The 18,886-nt window shown below is 41.8% G+C and overlaps 1 protein-coding gene across 1 annotated transcript in view; it reads left to right on the top strand.

Moving 5' to 3' along the window:
- The first annotated feature begins 1,218 nt into the window (after positions 1–1,218).
- The window catches only part of KMO (kynurenine 3-monooxygenase), a 34,593-nt gene continuing 16,925 nt past the window's right edge, over positions 1,219–18,886 (top strand). The window contains exons 1-5 of the mRNA XM_081123859.1: positions 1,219–1,669; positions 9,643–9,712; positions 10,014–10,111; positions 11,295–11,384; positions 16,322–16,370. Coding sequence (XP_080979985.1) covers positions 1,616–1,669; positions 9,643–9,712; positions 10,014–10,111; positions 11,295–11,384; positions 16,322–16,370 — 361 coding nt within the window. The 5' untranslated portion in view covers positions 1,219–1,615. The remainder of the gene's footprint in view (positions 1,670–9,642; positions 9,713–10,013; positions 10,112–11,294; positions 11,385–16,321; positions 16,371–18,886) is intronic.

Genomic DNA, 18,886 nt, shown 5'->3' with positions numbered 1-18,886 from the left:
ATCTCTCTTTGGCTGGTGAAATCCTAAGGGAGGTCGCAGGGAGGGTCTTAACAGAATACTCATTAGCTTTCAAGGTGTGTCCTTCAATATGCTGATTCATCAAAACGTGTCTATAGAGGGGTCAGAGGTTATTTTCCGGTTAGTTTCATTTTTAAAGAGCGTCATCATGAACGTCATTGAAGAGGTACTTGGACCCAGGCAGGTCTGCCCCAGGAAAGTCTGGAAAGTGTAAACCGTTTGCACCTAAGTGTCCTTGGTTGGGGAAGATAAAACCCTGTGATTCCTTAGCTGGCTATAAATCGCCCAAACTGTTTGGCCTTGTTTAATTATTTTGTCTCAGTTTCCTTATTCCACTTGCCAAGGAATTTCCCTTAATTTCTGACTCTCCTGTATCAAAATGAGAAAAATAAAAAACACAAAAAAACAAAAAAGATGTGGAAAGTATGTGACATTTGTTACTATATAAGGAAAGGGAGGGAGGGAGGTGGGGGTGAGGGGGTAGAGAGATGCTTGCAGAAGAAAGCGTCACCAACACCAAAATAGTGGTTGTCTGTGGGCAGGAAAAACAGGCGGCCAAGGACACAGGGTTATAAGAATGGCTCTTCACCATATATCCTTTGGTGTCGTTTGAATTTTAGACCTTGTGAATGAGTAAATAAAATACCTACACAAACGTTTCCCAATCGACTCTACACGTACCCACAAGGGGTCGCTATTGAATGATTTCAGCTTTAGCTCCCAACCAGGGGAAAGCCCGTCTGAATCCACCCTGCTCTCACTAGGAAGCGAGCAAGTGTTATCTTTTACATTCTTAGTTTATTGAACTCCCATCATGTTTCAAATATATATGTGAGTTTAAAATAAGAGCAAAGAAGTGGAGGGTTAATATGAAGCCAGGAATGAGTTTACAAGAAGCATACTATTAATCATCTCCCCCAGTGAAAACACACAAATTAGATTCTAAAGTTTCTAGCATCCCATGGAAAAAAAAGGGGGGTTGGGGGGTAAATACAGTCAGACACAAAATTGAAAATCTTGCTGGGAGACTATTCAGAGGAGGCAAAACACTGTCCCCCGGTTGAGTCTGTTAAAGGCAATCGGTGAGAATCCTTTAGGTGAAATTCCTGACCGGTCTCAAGGACAAAAATAATTTATGATTCAATTACGAAATCATGCCATCTCACTCTCTAAGGCAAGTTGAAGATGCTTGGGAACTGCGGACGAGGGACGTTTCATTCACGGTTAATTATGAACGAAAACGAAAGTGAGAAAGCAAGAAAATACATGGGGTAGAAAACAAAGAAGAAAAACCCTAAGCCTGCGCTTTAGGATTTCTGTGTCTAACCTCAAGGCAGAGCATGTCTCCACTTGGCTGCATTTTTCCAAAATGTAGCTAATGCCATGAATTTTCTTTTTTTCTTGAAGCAGAGCTGGTTGCACGTTGGGCTACTAAGGGGTTAAATGCTACCTCCTACTTCAAGGGGAACTAGCCCAGTTCAAACACTTGGCTGGGCTCCGGGCGGAGCAGTATAAAGACCAGGAGGGAACCTGTGCCTGGGAAGCTCGCGTCTCTGTGACAGGAGCTGCGGTGACCACGGAAAACACCTCGGCAGTCATGGATCCATCTGACAGGCAGAGCATAAAAATAGCTGTCGTTGGTGGTGGCCTGGTAAGCATCCACTTGGATATTTTTCCTCTTAGAGGTGTTACAGTTACTATCATCACTCTTAATGATGATTATTAATCACTCCTACGAATCGTTCATTTTCTACTGCTGACTTTCCTGATCTTTAAATATTCGTATTTTAAATCAGGCACTAGTTTCCACTTGCTGTCTCCTAGGGAAGGTATTTTACTTCCATTAGATACGAAGGTGTGTGTTTTCCCTCCTCGTTTTGATTTAGCATTTTTTTAAAAAACAAACAGAAAATAGAGATAATTGAATTCATTTATTCCCAGGTTGACTGTTGTTGTTTTTTTAAAAAAATATTCCTGGAAATAGTCATTTTAATGAGAACATTTGCTTCACTTTGGTTAATAGCTCAGTTTATACTGTCTAATAAGAATGAAAGAGTCAAGAAACATGAAGCTAGTGCAAAATGGTCGCTTCGGGTGTTCGCTAGTCATTTGACTGATTGGGAATGAGATCTGTCTGGTCACCTTATTTGGCTGGTCTAAGGGAGCACCTCGGGCACTGGGGTGTGGAGCCCCCTCACTGAGCAGGTGGATGACCTCCAGCCGACCTGCCCGGCATATAGTGAGATGTAGGAGGGAGTCTCTCTGCACCCACTGTCATCATACCAAAGCCCGTTCTGTCTAACATGGGACCACCTCAAGTAAACAGAATATCCCCATTAGTTAAAATTTAATTATTTTGTTTCCACCTTTGAGCTAACCATTGAGCAGTTAGCTCATAGATATTCATTCATTTATTTAATAACTCAACAAAAATTTATCGAGGGCCTATACGTGCCAGACGCTGTTCTAGGCCGTAGATAGATTAGCATATTTAATACCACACGTATGTTTATATAGCTAATTTGCCTTTGGTTCTGCCTTCCTTATTGTCTTTTCCCCAAAGTACTATGACAGTTCCTCTACCATTTCTAGTTCCACATTTCAAAATGCTAAGGAATGCTGTTACACGCCGCGTTGGTCAATGCATGTGACATATGTTGTCATTTCTCCATACGGGGCTTCAGCCTAATTCTTTCCTATCAAAAATTCCTATCATAAATGGAGAATTCATGTATTAAACCAAATCAGTATTACTGAGTGCCTGCTATGTGCCAACGTCATTTTAGATATGGGGGGTTCAGTGGTGAAATAAATACTTTCAGGAAGAATGCTGCAAAAGAAATGCAAACAGGGTGCTGCTGTAGAGTATCTGATACACAGGGGGTCAGAGACAGCCCCTCGGAGGAGGGGTTAGGTGACGGGAGACCCGAATACTGAGAAAGAAGCCACCGCGCTAAGGGCTACAGAAAGAGCGTGAGCATTAGCTGGGCACGTTGACAGAGCAAACAGAAAGGCAGAAGGAATGAGCCTGGGGAACAGGAGCTGCCAAGGCTGCAGGCCCTGAGGTGGTCGTGTCTCCCAGATCTCAGAGGGCAAGGCAAGAAGGCTGGATTTTATTCTGGGCACAGTGGAGAGCCATTGCAGGACTTCAGGTGGGAAAGCAAGCTGTGATTTTAAATTTTTCTCAGGCTGTTAGGTGGAGAAAGACTGGAACAACTTCTAGGAAAACAGGGTAGAGCAATTAAGAGGCTGTCGTGTTTGTCCAAGACTTGGACAAGGGTTGCAGCAGGAATGTCTCTTAGAAATCCAAGGAAAGGTAACAAATATGTGATTGGATGTATGATTTTTGAAGGCATAAAAATGTGGATATCACCCATGCATTTCTCACTGAATAGCTCTTGAACTCTCATTGTTTGGATAGAAAATGGAAGACAAATTAATGCACATGTATTAGGAAACAACTAAATGTCCTCCGCAGAGGAGGAATGAATTACAAAACACTAGTGGGGTTCTTTGTGATTCATTCTTCCTCTATTTGGCCCATCAAAATTCGCGTTAAAAGATATTTAAAGGGTAAAGTCATCCAAAACATCAGGCTGAGACAACTCATGCATTTTATGACTTATTATTGATAGCCATGTCCTGCCCCTGGTGTTCAAGCCAAGGTAGTGGCCTCTGCTGATGAATTTGCCTTTGAAGCAACTTGACCTTGACACGAAGAGTGTGGGTCTCACCGCTAGAGATGTCAGCTTCTGTCGTGGATTTAGACACTCGAAATAGTCTTGATGCCAAGCGGGTCTCAGTTTCCCCATCTCGGGCTAAAACTAGGTCACTAACTCTTTTACCTCTAAAATCTCACTGCTCCTTTGTCATACGTCCTCACTTGGCAGGTTTCTAGCTTTGTTCTAAATCTAGTCTTTATAAAACCAGAAATCAAATGTCACCCAGAACTTTTAATTTCCCAAAGTAAGTCCTACACACACACAGAGACACACACACACACACACACAGTTAAAGGCCTTATAATCTTGGGTCAAGGTCTGCATATATAGCTTGGTTCAAGTAAATACTTTTTTTTCTTTTATATAAATATTAATGAGATAAATCATGTGAAGAGCTTAATTACTATTAGCCTTTATTATTACTTCTATTTTATTAATATTTTAGCAAAACTGTTCGCTTCACTCTCGTTTTCTACTCCCCAGGCCCTGAGCCTTCCTTTCTGCCCTGATGTCTAGCGCCTCCTACCAGCAGAAGTGGAGTAATTTCTTCATTTCTTTGTGGATCTAGGAGTCATTCTGAATCTGCTCAGTGGCTAGGGATTGGTTCCAATCTCACTCTGTTAGCTTTACTCTGTCTTTTGTCGTTTTGCTTGCACTCCAGATGTTCTCACTGCCTCTTCTAGCTGTCTTGCTTATGTATCCGTATGCCTCCAATATCGTTGGCTAACATTTTGAGATTTTTTTGCTCCCCTGCTGGACCCCTAAGGCGCCTCGTGAATCCTGCTCTCGCCCCTGGTGTCCAAGTCAAGTCAGTGGCCTCTGCTGATGAATTTGCCTTGGAAGCAACTTGACCGAGAATCCACCCCTCTCCGAGTTCACTTCGCTGACTACCTCGTGAGCAGTTTCTGGTATAGAACCGATAATTCTAGACAGCTCAGAGCTTTGTTAGCTGCCTGCAAAAGATGTGTTTTTCTTTCCTTTTCGCTTATCGCAAATACTCCCAGATGGCTTGATCTTTGCATACAGATCCATCCATCACATGTTCATATATCTGTTCAACTCAAAGAGAAAAGATGCAGTCACACTCTGTTGTTGATCGTCTAAGTCGGTACTGTTTCTATAAGATAATGTGAGAATATAGAGAGAGATAAGATTAAAAATATGGGGTATTGCAGACAGCAGCAGCAACTAGGTCCAGGCGATCATGGTTCGATTCCCGGTCAGGGCACAGGCCCGGGTTGCGGCCTCGATCCCTAGTCAGGGGCATGCAGGAGGCAGCCGATCAATGACTCTCTCATCACTGATGTTTCTCTCTCTCTCCCTCTCCCTTCCTCTCTCTGAAATCAATAAAGATATGTATTTAAAAAGAAAAAGTTTCGAAAGAACTTTTTAAATTGGTAGCTTAGTCATCAATACCATGGGCATGGTGGGGCCAAAGCACATGCTCTGTAAAGAAGGAAGTAAGAGGAGACAGAAAAACAAGGGAAAATGGAAGAACAGAAAATTGGGTAAATCCACAATTAGGTAACCAAGGAATCTCCTCAGAGCTCTGCTTACGCACCCAAACACTAGACCAATTGTGAATAAAACTTTGATTTTACAAATCACTTGATGACCAGAATGGTTTACTATCCTGGACTTTTGGGGCATCAGAACCAATCGTTCCCCAATCGGGGATCGAACCCACAATCCAGGTGTGTGCCCTGACCAGGAATTGAACCTGATCGCCCAGGTCCTTCATAGAGGGGTCCCATCTCTACCAAGAGCTTTCACTGCCCCCAGGAGCCTAACCCCCCGGCCTCTCCACTCCTCTCAGCCCCCTCGACACCCTTCCCTGTTTATCCTCAGGAACCAGCTGTGCTTTCAACCAGAGTTTGTGGTGGCCTCAGAGTGGTTACGCGCATTTTCCTTTCCATTTATATCTTCATCTCTTGGTACTTTTAGCACTTTTTTTTGACAGCGTAACAGCTAAAGAAGGTACCGGCGGTTTTTCCCAAATAAGCACATTTTACAGAAAGTGAGAAGAGGAAACAGAGAGGGTGAGACGTCCTTCGTTAGCCACGTTCTGAATCCTTCTGGCTGAACATCTGTGACATCCACCGATATTTAATTTCTTTGAGTTTTATGCGAACCTCAGTCGCACAGAACTGGGGTCATCATAATCTTTGTTTCAGGGCCCATTCTTAGGACTGGCCTTGGAGAAGGCATTTTCATTTAGATTTTTGCTCGTTTGTTTATTAATGATAACAGGCTGAAGCTGTAACCTTTGAACTCACCACTCAACACAAGAATTACAACATTGCCAAAGGCTTATACCTGCCTCTGGGCTTCTCTCTCAAACCCCTTAGAAGCATTGCCCTGAATCCTGTGTTTATCATTCCCTTGAATATATATATATATATATATTTAAAAGCTTTATGTGTGTATGTAGCATATAGACACATATTATTAATACATATATACTTCTAAAATTATGTGTATGCGAATATTGTGGATTAGTTTTAGTTGTCTTTTTTTTTTTTTTTTTTTTTTACAAGACAATCATGCAGTATGAAATTATTAAGAATATGTTTTAAAATATATATTAAGGCCCTGGCTGGGTAGCTCAGTTGGTTTGGAGCACTGTCCCCTATGTTCACCAGAAGGTTGAGGGTTCAATTCCTGGTCAGGGCACATACCTGGATCGTGGGTTTGATCCCCAATTGGGGAGCATATGGGAGGAAACTGATCGATGTTTCTCTATCATATCAATGTTTCCCTCTTTCTCCCCTCTTCTCTCTTTAAAAATCAATTAAAAAAAAACACATACCCTTGGATGAGGAATTTTATATATATATATATATATATATGTATATATATATATATATATACACACACACACACACTTAAGAAAGTTATTAAGTTATTAAGAAAACGTGAGGCTTATGGTGATGTCATTTTTCTGCAGAGGGGATTTCATTTGCTTCAGTGAGGTGGCTGTGGTTACCAGCATTCCCAGATGACTAGAGACGCTTCCTAGACAGGCTTTATTCCCTTTGACTATTGACTTCTTTCCAGCTTATCCTTCTCCTAGGATGTCCCTGTTTAGAGTCCTGACCCAAAGCCTGGAGGTTAATTAAACCTTCCTGAGCAGGAAGTCTGGTGGGTGTCCTGAATTCCAGATTCTGTCTTGTAGCTTCATGAGTCTATCAAAATCCTGCTGAAATGCTCAGGCTGCCCTGCAAATAGTAGATTCCTCTAGGCATGGTTCCCAAGGCCAGGTTCATCTCTCTGTGTTTTCTTTTTTGTTGGCAGAAGGGTTACCTCAAATGACTGTTTCAAATACCTGCTTACGCGAAACCAACTGGCAAAAGGCTGGGTGAATGCTGGTAAAACAGACAGAAAAACATGGCATTAGTCAAGCCTAATGGTTGTGATAATAGAAGGCGGTTGGCGAGCATGGAAAGAGATGGGCAGATGGAGAAACATTATGGGGCAGGACTGGCAGAATTTGGAACGGATGAAGCATGGAGAGGGCGGGGGAGAGGTGCCAAGGGTGACTCTCAGGCTTCCAGTTTGAGCACCTGGATGGATGGGATGTTATTTACTGACATAAAGAATATTGCGGAGAATTGACAAGACGGAGAGCAAGGATCACACATTTCAGTTTGAATCTGTTGACTCTGAGGCGCTTTGAGACATTCAAGAAGTGACATTAATTAAACTTTCAGAGGCAGGAGCTCAAAAAGAAGGACCTGGGTAGGAGATGTAAGTTCTCACATCCCCATGGACGTGGAAGCCACCTAGGATGAAGGTTTGGGAAACTCCTTTTGATTGCCTTCCTTTGTGAGGGTGGAAGGGGGCAATGGCCAGAGGCCTGGGAAGGAAACCAGAAGATGAAGAACAGTTTCAGCGTTTCCAGAAGGGAAGCTGTTTAGCAGCAGGATACAATGCTGCCCAAAATCCAGGTGTGGCCGTTGAATGTGGATCATCTCACCAAGTTTAAGTTGCTAGTGATGGGGCCGAGATAAATCCCAGCAACCTACATAAATCTATTAGGAGGGCAGCACTGTAAAGCCTTGGGAGGACCATAGCAAAAATGCCTTCACAGTCTCAGAGTAGGGAAAGGCTTCTTAACAAGATAACAAACGCATTAGCAATAATGCAAAATATTGATAAATGTGGCTACACTGAAATCAAGAGCTTGTCATTCTTAAAAGATACTATAGAGTTTAAACAGCCAGCCACAGAAAAGGAGATATTTGCCACATTTAAAAGCGACAAGGACTCTGTATTCAGATCCGTAAATAACTTAAAGGATCGATAGAAAAAAGTAGACAAGACAACCCAATAGAAAATAGTCAAGAGACTCTACAGGCACTTTACAAACGAGGAGCTCCCAATAGTCAATCGATATGTGAAAAAGCGTTCCACCTCTTTAGTTATCAGGCGTGCAGAAATTAAAACACATTCCGCCCCGTCTTAACCTCCAACCACAATGTTAAAAAGTTTGCCTGGCTGGGTGTGGCTCAGTGGTTGAACATGGACCTAGAATCCAGGAGGTCACGGTTCGATTCCCGGTCAGGGCACAGGCCCGGGTTGTGGGCTCGATCCCCAGTAGGAGGCCTGCAGGAGGCAGCCGATCCATGACTCTCATCATTGATGTTTCTCTCTCTCTCTCCCTCTCCCTTCCTCTCTCTCTGAAATCAATAAAGATATATTTTAAAAATAATAGTAATAAAATAAATAATAAAAATAAATAAATAAAAATTTGAGAGCATGGAGTCCTGGCAAGCATGAACTCTCAGAAGCTGCTGGTTGAAAAACACCTTAGTATAAAATGTTAAAACACGTAACATAATAAAGGTAAGAAAACATAAGCCTTTGAACAGGGATTCCCCTTCCTAGTTTAAAACTCCAGAGAAAAGTCATGCACCCGTGTCCTAGGATTCACGTACAAAAATGCTCTTTGCAGCATTGTTGGTAATATTCCCCAACCAGGGAAAACTCAAAAGCCTTTCAATAGTAGAACGGCTAAATCATCTGTGAGATTTCACACAATGACGAATCGGACAGTAATAAAAATGGATCACCCAGAGTTTACCTGCAGCCACACAGATGACTCTCATAGGCATATTGTGGTGTTAGAAGCAAGGTGCAAAAACATACACACGTGTGGTTTTAATGATGTGGTTTAAAAAGCAAGGACAATTAACCCAGATTGCCTAGGGATATATATTTAAGTGATAAAACTGTAAAGAAGCAAGGATGAGTTATCACGAAAGTCAACACAATATTTACCTTTTGGTGAAAGGTTGGGGATTGTAACTGGGGGGAAGGTGGGGGTCGCTTTAGGGGGGTGGCAACGTCCTACTTTCTGACCAGAGTGATGGTTATATGGGTGTTTGCTTTCTAATTGTTTGTTAAACTGTATACATGTTTTTTGGTCTTTCTGTATGAAAGTTAGATCTCGCTAAAAAAAAAAGTAAAAAGACCCCTTGCCTGTGTGGCCCAGTGGTTAGAGCGTCGGCCTGCAGATCGAAGGGTCGCGGATTCGATTTCTGCCAAGGACACGTGCCTTGGTCTCAGGCTCGGTCCTGGCCCTGGCCGGGGCTTGTGCAGAAGGCAACCAATTGATGTGTCTCTCTCACATCAATATTTCTCTCTCTCTCTCCCCCTTCCACTCTCTCTGAAAAGCAATGGAAAAAATATCCTCAGGTGAGGATTTAAAAAAATAAAATAAAAAGAAACCTCTCTCTCAACTCATAGCACTCAATCTTGAATTATCCCATTACTGTTGCAAGCGGAGCCTTCTAGCAGTGACTGAGTACATCAGTGTAACAGCCAAGCCACACGCGGCGGAGAAAATTCTCCATCCTGGTGGAGTCAGATGAAAATATGATAAAACTTCTTTGATTCCTAGGTGGGATCCTTAAATGCCTGCTTCCTGGCACAGCGGAATTTCCAAGTGGATGTATACGAAGCTAGGGAAGGTAAGGCCTTGCTGCAAACTGAGATGCGGTTCTCATTCTCTGATCTCTTTCTCTTTAGATTTTAAAAAGATTTAAAAAAAAAAAAAGAAGAAGAAGAAGGGGGAAACTGTTAGAATTTTTTAAACCTCAAGTATCTAAATTCATTTAATACAAATTTACTATAATGAACATTTTCTTTAAGAGAGTTAGGAAGGTCTTTGAACTTGGTGCCGGGCGCACCGTTGCTCAGGTGCTACGTGCCCGTCCTGTCCTAGGATGGAAGGAGACGTGTGTAACGTGGAGCCTGCTTCCAATGTTTCAGATATCCGAGTGGCTAAATATGCACGCGGGAGAAGCATTAACTTGGCCCTTTCTCACAGAGGACGACAAGCCTTGAAAGCCGTTGGCCTTGAAGACCAGGTACCTTGTTAATGCATTTTCCTTGTAGGAGATAAACCAACAGTGGCATGGTTTTTATCTCATTCCTGTCCAAAGCACTATTGAATGCCAAGAGCCTCACTCCACAAAGGTTTGGCAAGAGGCTGAACATTTGACACTTTGAGGCATCTAGGGGATCCAGAGAGTGAGGAGCGACATGGGGCAGAGGAACCCTGCAACTCCAGGAATTTGGTCATTTCTTCTGACGTGGGCTCTCAGCAGGATGGTAGAGCTCTGCCTCCAGAAAGAGATCTGAGATGGCATTAAAATAAGAGAGCAGGCCAACTCTATTCTTTTGACTATACAGGTCCCTAATCGCTCACCCACAATCCTGTACTCCAAAAACCTCCGAAAATAGAAAGCTTTCCTCACCCATTCGGCAGAAAATTTGACCTGATGGGATGCTTTTTATGACCTTACATTTTTTTTCCACTTAGTGTGACTGTTTTACTACAGAAATATTTTACTTGATTATGAAGCAGTGCCCCAGACTCTGCTGGGAGCTATGTGATATCCACATTCGCACTAAACTACCTCCCAAAAATGTGAAAACCTCTGAATTCTGAAACCAACGGGTCCCAAGCTTTTGGAGAAAGGTTGTGGGCCTGTAATAGATTTTCCTTACGTGGCCTCAATGTCACTGAACTTCTTACTGTCTATCACGCAGCTTGAAAATGTGAATAGAAATGATGCCTTTTTCTTGATAGAACTTTTGCCGACAATGGTCTTCGAAATGATAAAGTCAATATAAGTTCTATTTGCATTTTTACACTTTTCTTAGGTCTGTATGAAGGAAAACACTGCACTGGGTTTCAGGAGTCCTGGGTTTTACTCCCCATGGAGTGCTTTCTTTTGTTCTCATAAGAAAATCATTTTACCTCTCCAGCAATGAAGCACTTTCCTCGAGTGTAATATTTGATTTGGATCCCATAAAGTTTAAATCGGTTCCAAAATCTAAAGGTCCAAAAAAAAAATGCAAAAACTAAAATTTGCAGGAGCACAGTTCTTATAGATGAAGTTTGCGCCATACTGTGCGCCCTATGGTCCTTTACGTTATATTTATTTTTGAAAATATTTAAAAATCACACTTTAAAATTGGTAACCATCTTATTTGCATAATGCCATGCTACAGACGCTGAGATGGGTATTTCTGGCTTTGTTGCAGATTGTATCTCAAGGTATTCCCATGAGAGCAAGAATGATTCACTCCCTTTCAGGAAGAAAGTCTGCAATTCCCTATGGGACAAAGTCACAGGTAGGTTGACCCTGTGGAGACTTGTTTGGTTATAGCCTAACCAAAGTCTAAAGTCTATGGCTTGCACTTGGACCTGTTTCTGACATTTCCAGCCACAGTCTAGAAGTCAGGAATATAAACTAGTTAACAAGTTAATTCACAAGAGATGTTGAAAATAGGGCCCAGTCCCTACTAAACACCCAATAAGTCAGCTATTGTCGTCCCTGGTACCTTGTTTTTTGTCTCTGTGCTTTGCTCATACAGGATGCCCTTGATTTCCCATCTCCTCTCAGTTACCCAGAGAACATTGCAATGTATTTACTGTCAAGCATAATATGCAAAAACAACTTTGGAGGGTTTTACGATGTTGCTTTCCCTGACTCTCTCACCCAAAATTTAACTACAATGGAATTTATAGAATGAACCCAAAATGCTTTCAGTATTGTATAATTTCAAAAACATCAGAGTCCAGAATGTGATGTAGGCATTTATGGAAGAAAATCCTTATCTTGCTTTGTGTTTTCTTTTTATCTTCTACACAGTAACATACAGAGTTGGGCAAAATTTGCACTGGGTGTGCAACATTGGGAATGTACTTAATGAGCTGTATATTTAAAATGGAAAGGATGCTATTTTGTATTATATGTATTTTGCCACAATTAAAATATGTTTCAAAAGTGGGTCAGAAGTAAAGCATTCCAACAACTAAGGGCTTTGGGGAAGGACGTGGCAGGGAGGAATCAAGTTTTCTATTTAATGACTTTTTAGAAATAATAACCTGCTTATTTGGGCATTATAAAAACATAGATACAGAATCTTCATTCGTGAGCCTGGCAGGGGAATGAAGGGGAAGAAAGTCCTCGACCATTCATAAGTCAGATAAACATTTTCAGATAATTAATATATCCTGTCTCACTGGCCCCAAATTGAGGTTGGTGTTATAGGAAAGAAACAATGTACACACACATGTCAAGTATAAGCTCTGCTAACTGTGGGGGCTAAAAAAATATTAATACTTTTTCTCTCACCTTCTAGATTCTTCTGGTTTGGCCAATTACCAAATTAACAGAGACAGACTAACTGGAGAAAATCAAAATTTAATACATGCTCATGGGGAATTCACATAGACAGAATAAGTCCATGAAAAGTCCCAAAGACACTGAGGCAATAATGGATATATAAGACATTTTTGGACAATGGAGAAAGGGGTGGGGGAACGAGTATTAGATTTCAGAAGTGGGAGTGGGCGATTTACAGGGAAATGCACAAGACCAGATAACCCTTGCTAGGCCAGTCGGAGACAATGGTGCACAGGGGGATCTAGCTAAGCACCTGCTGAAGCCCTCTCGTCTCCCATACTTAATTCAAATTAGGCTAAGGGGACACCCCAAAATCTCCTTCCTGCAGTGGGTGTCTTTGTCTCAATCTCTTGGCAGGAAATGGGGGGAAGGGTCAAAGTTTCTTTCTGAGCCTTTGGTTTCTTAAGAAACAGCTTAAAATCAATATCCCTAAAAGCAGGGGAGCAGAATGTTGTTCCCTTCCTTACTAAATGTTTTCTTTCTGTAAACAAGAATTGTCCTCTTGTGTGCCGCGTCCTGAGCCGGTTGCCGAGTGTAGGGAGGGGAGCTTGCAGCCGGGTCAGGGCAGGAAGGAATCACCCTCCGTGTGTGAACTCAGCTGAGGGGTGGCAGGGATGCTTGGCTGTGTGGTTTAGAGAAGCAGGAAAGCTTTGGTTTTCAGAGAAGTCTTCCCAGAGAAAGTGAGATTTGAGATAGACAATGAGTGGAAATCTTAAATCAGCAGTGAGACAGCGTTGTCCCAATCAAGCGAGGGCCTATCCATGGAGGGAAGTTGGGTGAGACCAGATTTCTAAAAAATATACGTGTTTGAGTGCCAAGTGTGCATTGAACGAGAAAACGTGTAAATGCACCTTCTCAAAAAAGGGTCCGACAGTGATCAGCGACCTTGGATTCATTGAATCCAGCCACCTTGCTTTACAGATGAAGAGACAGGCCACACGATTACAGGAGGTCAAGGCCAAAGGAAAAACGAGGCAGGTTGTCCATGAGACAACAGCCAGCAGAGCGTGGTGTCCGAGGCCCTCACAGGAGACCTGGGTACCCCTTTTCTCCTGGATTAACATGGAGTGTGCTGAGGAAGACCAATTCCTCATGCCCGTTCCCTCGGCAAAGATTGAACCAATGAAGTATAAATAGACCGAGGAGTGAAATATGGCTCAAGTTATCAGGAAAGCTTGATGAGGAGAGTGACTTGGACCTGAGATGACAATTGGCTTCCTTACCTGTACCACCAGACAGGGACAGGGAGAAGTAGCTTCAGCACCAGTGATTTTCCAACGGGGTGACAGTGTCAGTGGGGGTTCCCATTTTGGGGCCTTCAATACAACAGAAGGAGGAAATGACTCCTTCCCCACCAATCCTACTATGTCTCAATTCTTAAGAATTGGGTCAAGGCTAAATTTATAGCCACCCCTCGTTCTTTGGTTTGTAGCACTACTTTCACATCTGAGTCAAGCATGGGGGCCTCCTTACCCTTTACGGTTGCTTTGAACTACTTAATTCCACGCCTATGGAAGTCGAAAGCCCCCCGCCTGACCCCAGGATCTCCCCGGATCCCCAGGGAGCCTACCTCCTATTGCGTCCGCTGCCTCTTGGTGTCCGTTCCCTCTCCTCCAGTATTGGCTGTGCACCATCACGGTCCAGACACGAAGTCCACCCCTCTAACCAATTTCTGCAAACAACACTCACTCATGAGACACATGAATATGCTAAAGACCTGTGGGTCCTGGAGAGCCCACGTTGCTCACAGAACAGCAAACAACCTTGAAATCCCTAATGTGCACAATCTAATCTCCAAAATCCATCTGAACCCCTTCTCTGAGCCTCCCTCCTCTGGCTGTTGTTTTCTCTGCCCTTTCTCCTGCGGTGTCCAGGCTCTTCCTGTCTTGCTGGTTCCTCCCATCCCCCCCCCCAAATTGCCCTGGAAACTGTCAAAATATTCCCTAATATACAGAGCAAATCAGAGCTTCCCAATGTTTACTTCTAATTTTCCAAGCCCAAAGCAAACGTGCTCCCCTCCTAGGAAACATTCTCACTTGAAGGCATTCGGTACCTAGAATGTGAATATATTTGAAAAAGGCAGCACTGCAACTCTTGCCTTACAAATTTCCAAAGGAGATAAGCCAACTTCCTTTAGATGATGATGGTGGTGATGATGATGAAGATGAAGATGATTTTGGTTACAAGAGCCATTTTTTATTATATTCTTCATAAGATCAACCTTTCAGAAAGGTTGGTGGGAGTTAGAAAGACTTGATGGGAGTTACTCTAACTTTCGATTATGAAAAAATATTACCCAAAGATATAGAGTAGACCAGACAGGGACCCTCCCTACTCTTCCTCTAGGACCCATGTGTCTATCATTCCCAGATATCAATCAAGCCTGATTATTGATATGGAAAAAATATTCCTATGTAAATAAGCTTTTGTAGTTAGAATGTTTCCTAATATACTCTGAATAATAAGTGTGGTTTCTTCCATTGAAATGAGGTGATTAATGACATAGAAAACTGCAAAACAGAACTAAGAGAGAGAGAATTAATAGGTCCCTGTTAATTTCAATTTATAGCAAAGACGCAGGAAACTCTTCCCCTGTCATTGCTTCGGTAGCATGACCAAGTTATTTTTATACCAAGCATAGATTTAACTGTTAATTTTAAATGTCTACATTTGGATGAGCTGACGATTCATAAATTAGTATATTTGTGTTAAATGTAGAAGGCGATACTATGGAAAATTATATGGTTAAAAATTTTAAAGCAATAGGTTTACCCTGAATTGCAGGACTGCATTATGCCTTTCATGGGACCTAGGTAGGCATTCCTGCCTTTGGGGGCCCCTTTCTCTCTAAAACGATAAATAGTAAAAATTAGATTTTATGAGTGTACTGATATAAATATTAACACAATCTAGGCTAGATTCATTCTTATATATTCATTATACTTAATTTTTCTTCTGATTTTAAACTAAACTAAAATTAAAACATTTTGGTGTACCCCTAAATGTATGGTGGGCCCTAAGTACTGTACCTGGCATGCCTTATGAAACGATCAACCCCAGTGAATTGTCCTACAAAATACAAAGTCACAAACCACCAACATGTGTCCAGGGAGGGTTGATCCACTCCTACCAACCCCCTTCTGGCCACAACCATGAACACACACACACACACACACACACACACACACACACACACACACATCCTTTCACATTGAAATGAAGGCCTTCAAAGTAATCTCTTTGGGAAATAGTACATTTATTCTAGAGATGTTGTCATTTCTTAAGTTTATTTTATTTTAATTATTTTTTTAATATGTTGTCATTGATTTCAGAGAGAGGCAAGGAGAGAGGGAGAGGGAGACAGAAACATCAATGATGAGAGAGTCATTGATCGGCTGCCTCCTCCACGGCCCCTACTGGGGATCGAGCCCAAAACCCAGGCATGTGCCCTGACCGGGAATCGAACTGGGATCCCCTGGATCATAGGTTGATGCCCAACCGCTGAGCCAAGCCGGCCAGCCCTGAAGTTTTTTTAAATCGCTCAATTTGGAGACCCAAGATAAAAATATGAAATTTACAGTTTATTTTTAAAACAAAACTGAGTGAAAATAATATTTTCCTACAAGATAAGGGTTTGGTTTTTATAGTATCCAACTTTGAAGAAGCCTAAATTTAACTAAAGCATCGCATTATATGTATTTGGTTAAAGTGTTTTTGTGTGTGGGTGTTTTTTTAAAAGGCTAGTTAGCTAAACGGTCACAAAACTGAGCTTGCAACCTTCTGCTAATTAATAAATTTTTCCTATTTCTGAGTGAGTTATATAGAATCATGTTTGTCTGTTCTCCAGAAACAAATGTATCTACTATATTTTTCTTACAGTATATTCTTTCTATAAGCAGAGAACATCTAAACAAAGATCTATTAACTGGTAAGTCCAATGCTTTATTGACCAGATGTCAGTTTGTGTATAGCACATGAGACTAATCTTGTCACATGATTTATTGGGATTTGTTTACTATTTCTTTTTATGAGTAATTAAGAGCAGGACTATGTACAATACCAAGTCCTTCTTGAAAAGTAGCAGTGATGCATCCTCTTTTCATCTTTTCAGTGATCTAGATGGAAATAATTTGTTCAATGCGTATTGAATTCATATCATCTTACAGGCACTGGAATGAATGAGGGCTCTTCCTGATGAGTAACACACAGTCTAGTGGAAACAGCAGATATGCTCTGATGATTTGCAAAGTGACAAGTTAGATTTGCATTTCAGAAAATCAAAAAACAGTAATGCAGAGGCCAACAGAGAGTTGAGATCTTCAGAGTACTGGGTAATGCCTGGTGCAAAAAAAAAAAAACGAGGCCATGGACTAAAGCTATAGCAACGGGTTGGAGGGAAGGGAGTAGATTCATGGCATTTGTAGGAGACCCAGTAGATAGAGGGAGAAGCAGGCTGAAGAAGTGGAAGGAGTAAAATATAACCCTGAGGATCCTGAGTAACGACAAAGGCCTACACATTCATGGAAAAGCCCCTGGATTGGTAATTAAATCCAGTCACACCCCAGTAGCCATCGATTGTAGCAGTTTTCTCTCCTCTCCAGCAATTGTGCCAAACAGAGTCACTCCCTGCAAAGCACGCCCCTTAAGTATTCCCCCTGTCTCCTCAATCAATCTGCCTTGATGGGGTCCAGTAGTCTCTGCTCTTTGGAGAGCAGAGGTTCCAACGACTTATCTGTTTCTCCGCAGCTCCCTATCCAAAGCCAGTTTGCAGTATGTCTTTTGAATTGAATTGAATTCAACCGGGAGGAGGAGTTTTGGAGAAAGTCATTCTAGGTGACTCGCGAGGGCCTTAAGAAACTGGGCTTAGCATTCTTAATTCGATTTCTTTCCCTCCGTTTGTAAGATTGCCTTTTGGATGGGCAGATGGGTGGGGTGGGGCTAGGTGGCTAGATAGATTCATGTGGATCTTAAGAAAAGAGATAAACCAAAAGGCACCTCTTAAAAATGTCGTGTAGGTGGCCTAAGACAATCTCCTTATAGTATTTTCTGAATTTATTACAATGAAAATAACAGCAAATATTCATTGAGGCACCAGGCACTATGTTAAATGCTTTATATGCCTGGATTTCTATAACCCTCCCAACAACTACGTGAGGTGGGAATTATCTTTACTTCAGTTGTACAGATGGTGAGGGAGGCTTACGGGCCCCACAGGGTAACGGGTCACACTGTTAATAAGTGGTAGAATATGGATTGAAACCTAAGTCTGTTTATTCCAAAGCCCATGCTTTTAAATTACCATCGTTGCCTCTAATATTATATATGAAACATCTGCTAACACTAAGGAGGTGACACATATGGGGAAGATCCAGCCTCGGTGCACAGATCAGAAGCTCCCCGCACTGCCTGCGTTGAAATGTGCTGCACAGCACACGAGTTCACAAATGCTGTAAATACCTTAGCAAAATGCATGCCGAGCCTCTTAACCCCTACACTTTGGAATGTAAAGTTCTTTATTGCTTTACAAAAATCAAACGTATGAGCTGCCCACTCTACGTCGCCAATTAATTGTAGGTGCTCATTTCTTCCTGCCTGAGGCATTCTAACTAAAGCATTTTCACGCATCAGCATTTCTTGAGGGACTTTTTAATGATTTGCTATTCTGTGGAACATTAGTAATTGCTAAGCAAGACACAAAGAAAAAGAACACAGGGTCAAGTGAGTCTGGTAAGTCCTGCATCAAACAAGCTTTAAGTCTTTCTTCTTACAGTACTTCTCAGGGCCTTTATTGGACTAGTCTGCGTTGCAGATCTTCTAGGGCAGTGCTGTCCAAGATGTAGCCTCAAATGCCAGCCATATGTATAATTTTAAATTTAACATTAACCACATTAAAAAAAACAAAAACCTAAAGAGAAATAGGTGAACTTAACAATGTATTTCAACCCCATGTCCAAATATTATCATTTTAATGTGTAATCAATATGACAGTTCTTTATGAGACATTTTCAGTCTCTTACACTTTTTTGTACTAAGTTGTAAAAATCCAAAGCATACAACACATCTCCATTTGGACCAGCCCCCACATTTCAAACACGCAAGAACCACAGGTGGCTGGAGACCCAGCCAGCACAGCCAGGATGGTCAGAGTGTTAGTTAGCATTTCTCAAAAGGATTTGACCACAGGCCAGTTTGTTGTCTTTTAGGGAGCACATCCCAGGACTATTGTTCTGTGAAAAAATCCTTTGGGATGTATTAGAATACATTTAAGAAAGAATAAAGTAGTCGATGCCACGAATGCCTTCTGTGTTTGTCAAAGGTAGGCTTGGCAGTTCAGGTAAATTCCGGTTTCTCCAAAGTTATTTGCCAAAAGGTTTCTTATACATAAATAAGTCTTCAGTTTAAGGCCCCTCAGATTTTAATCCCACATTCAAGAATCTTAAAGGC

Source organism: Miniopterus schreibersii, assembly GCF_964146895.1.
Source record: "Miniopterus schreibersii genome assembly, chromosome: 21".
In the NCBI taxonomy this organism is placed as follows: domain Eukaryota; kingdom Metazoa; phylum Chordata; class Mammalia; order Chiroptera; family Miniopteridae; genus Miniopterus; species Miniopterus schreibersii.
The sequence above is the reverse complement of the archived record's forward strand: the minus strand, read 5'-3'. Positions and strand labels throughout refer to the sequence as shown.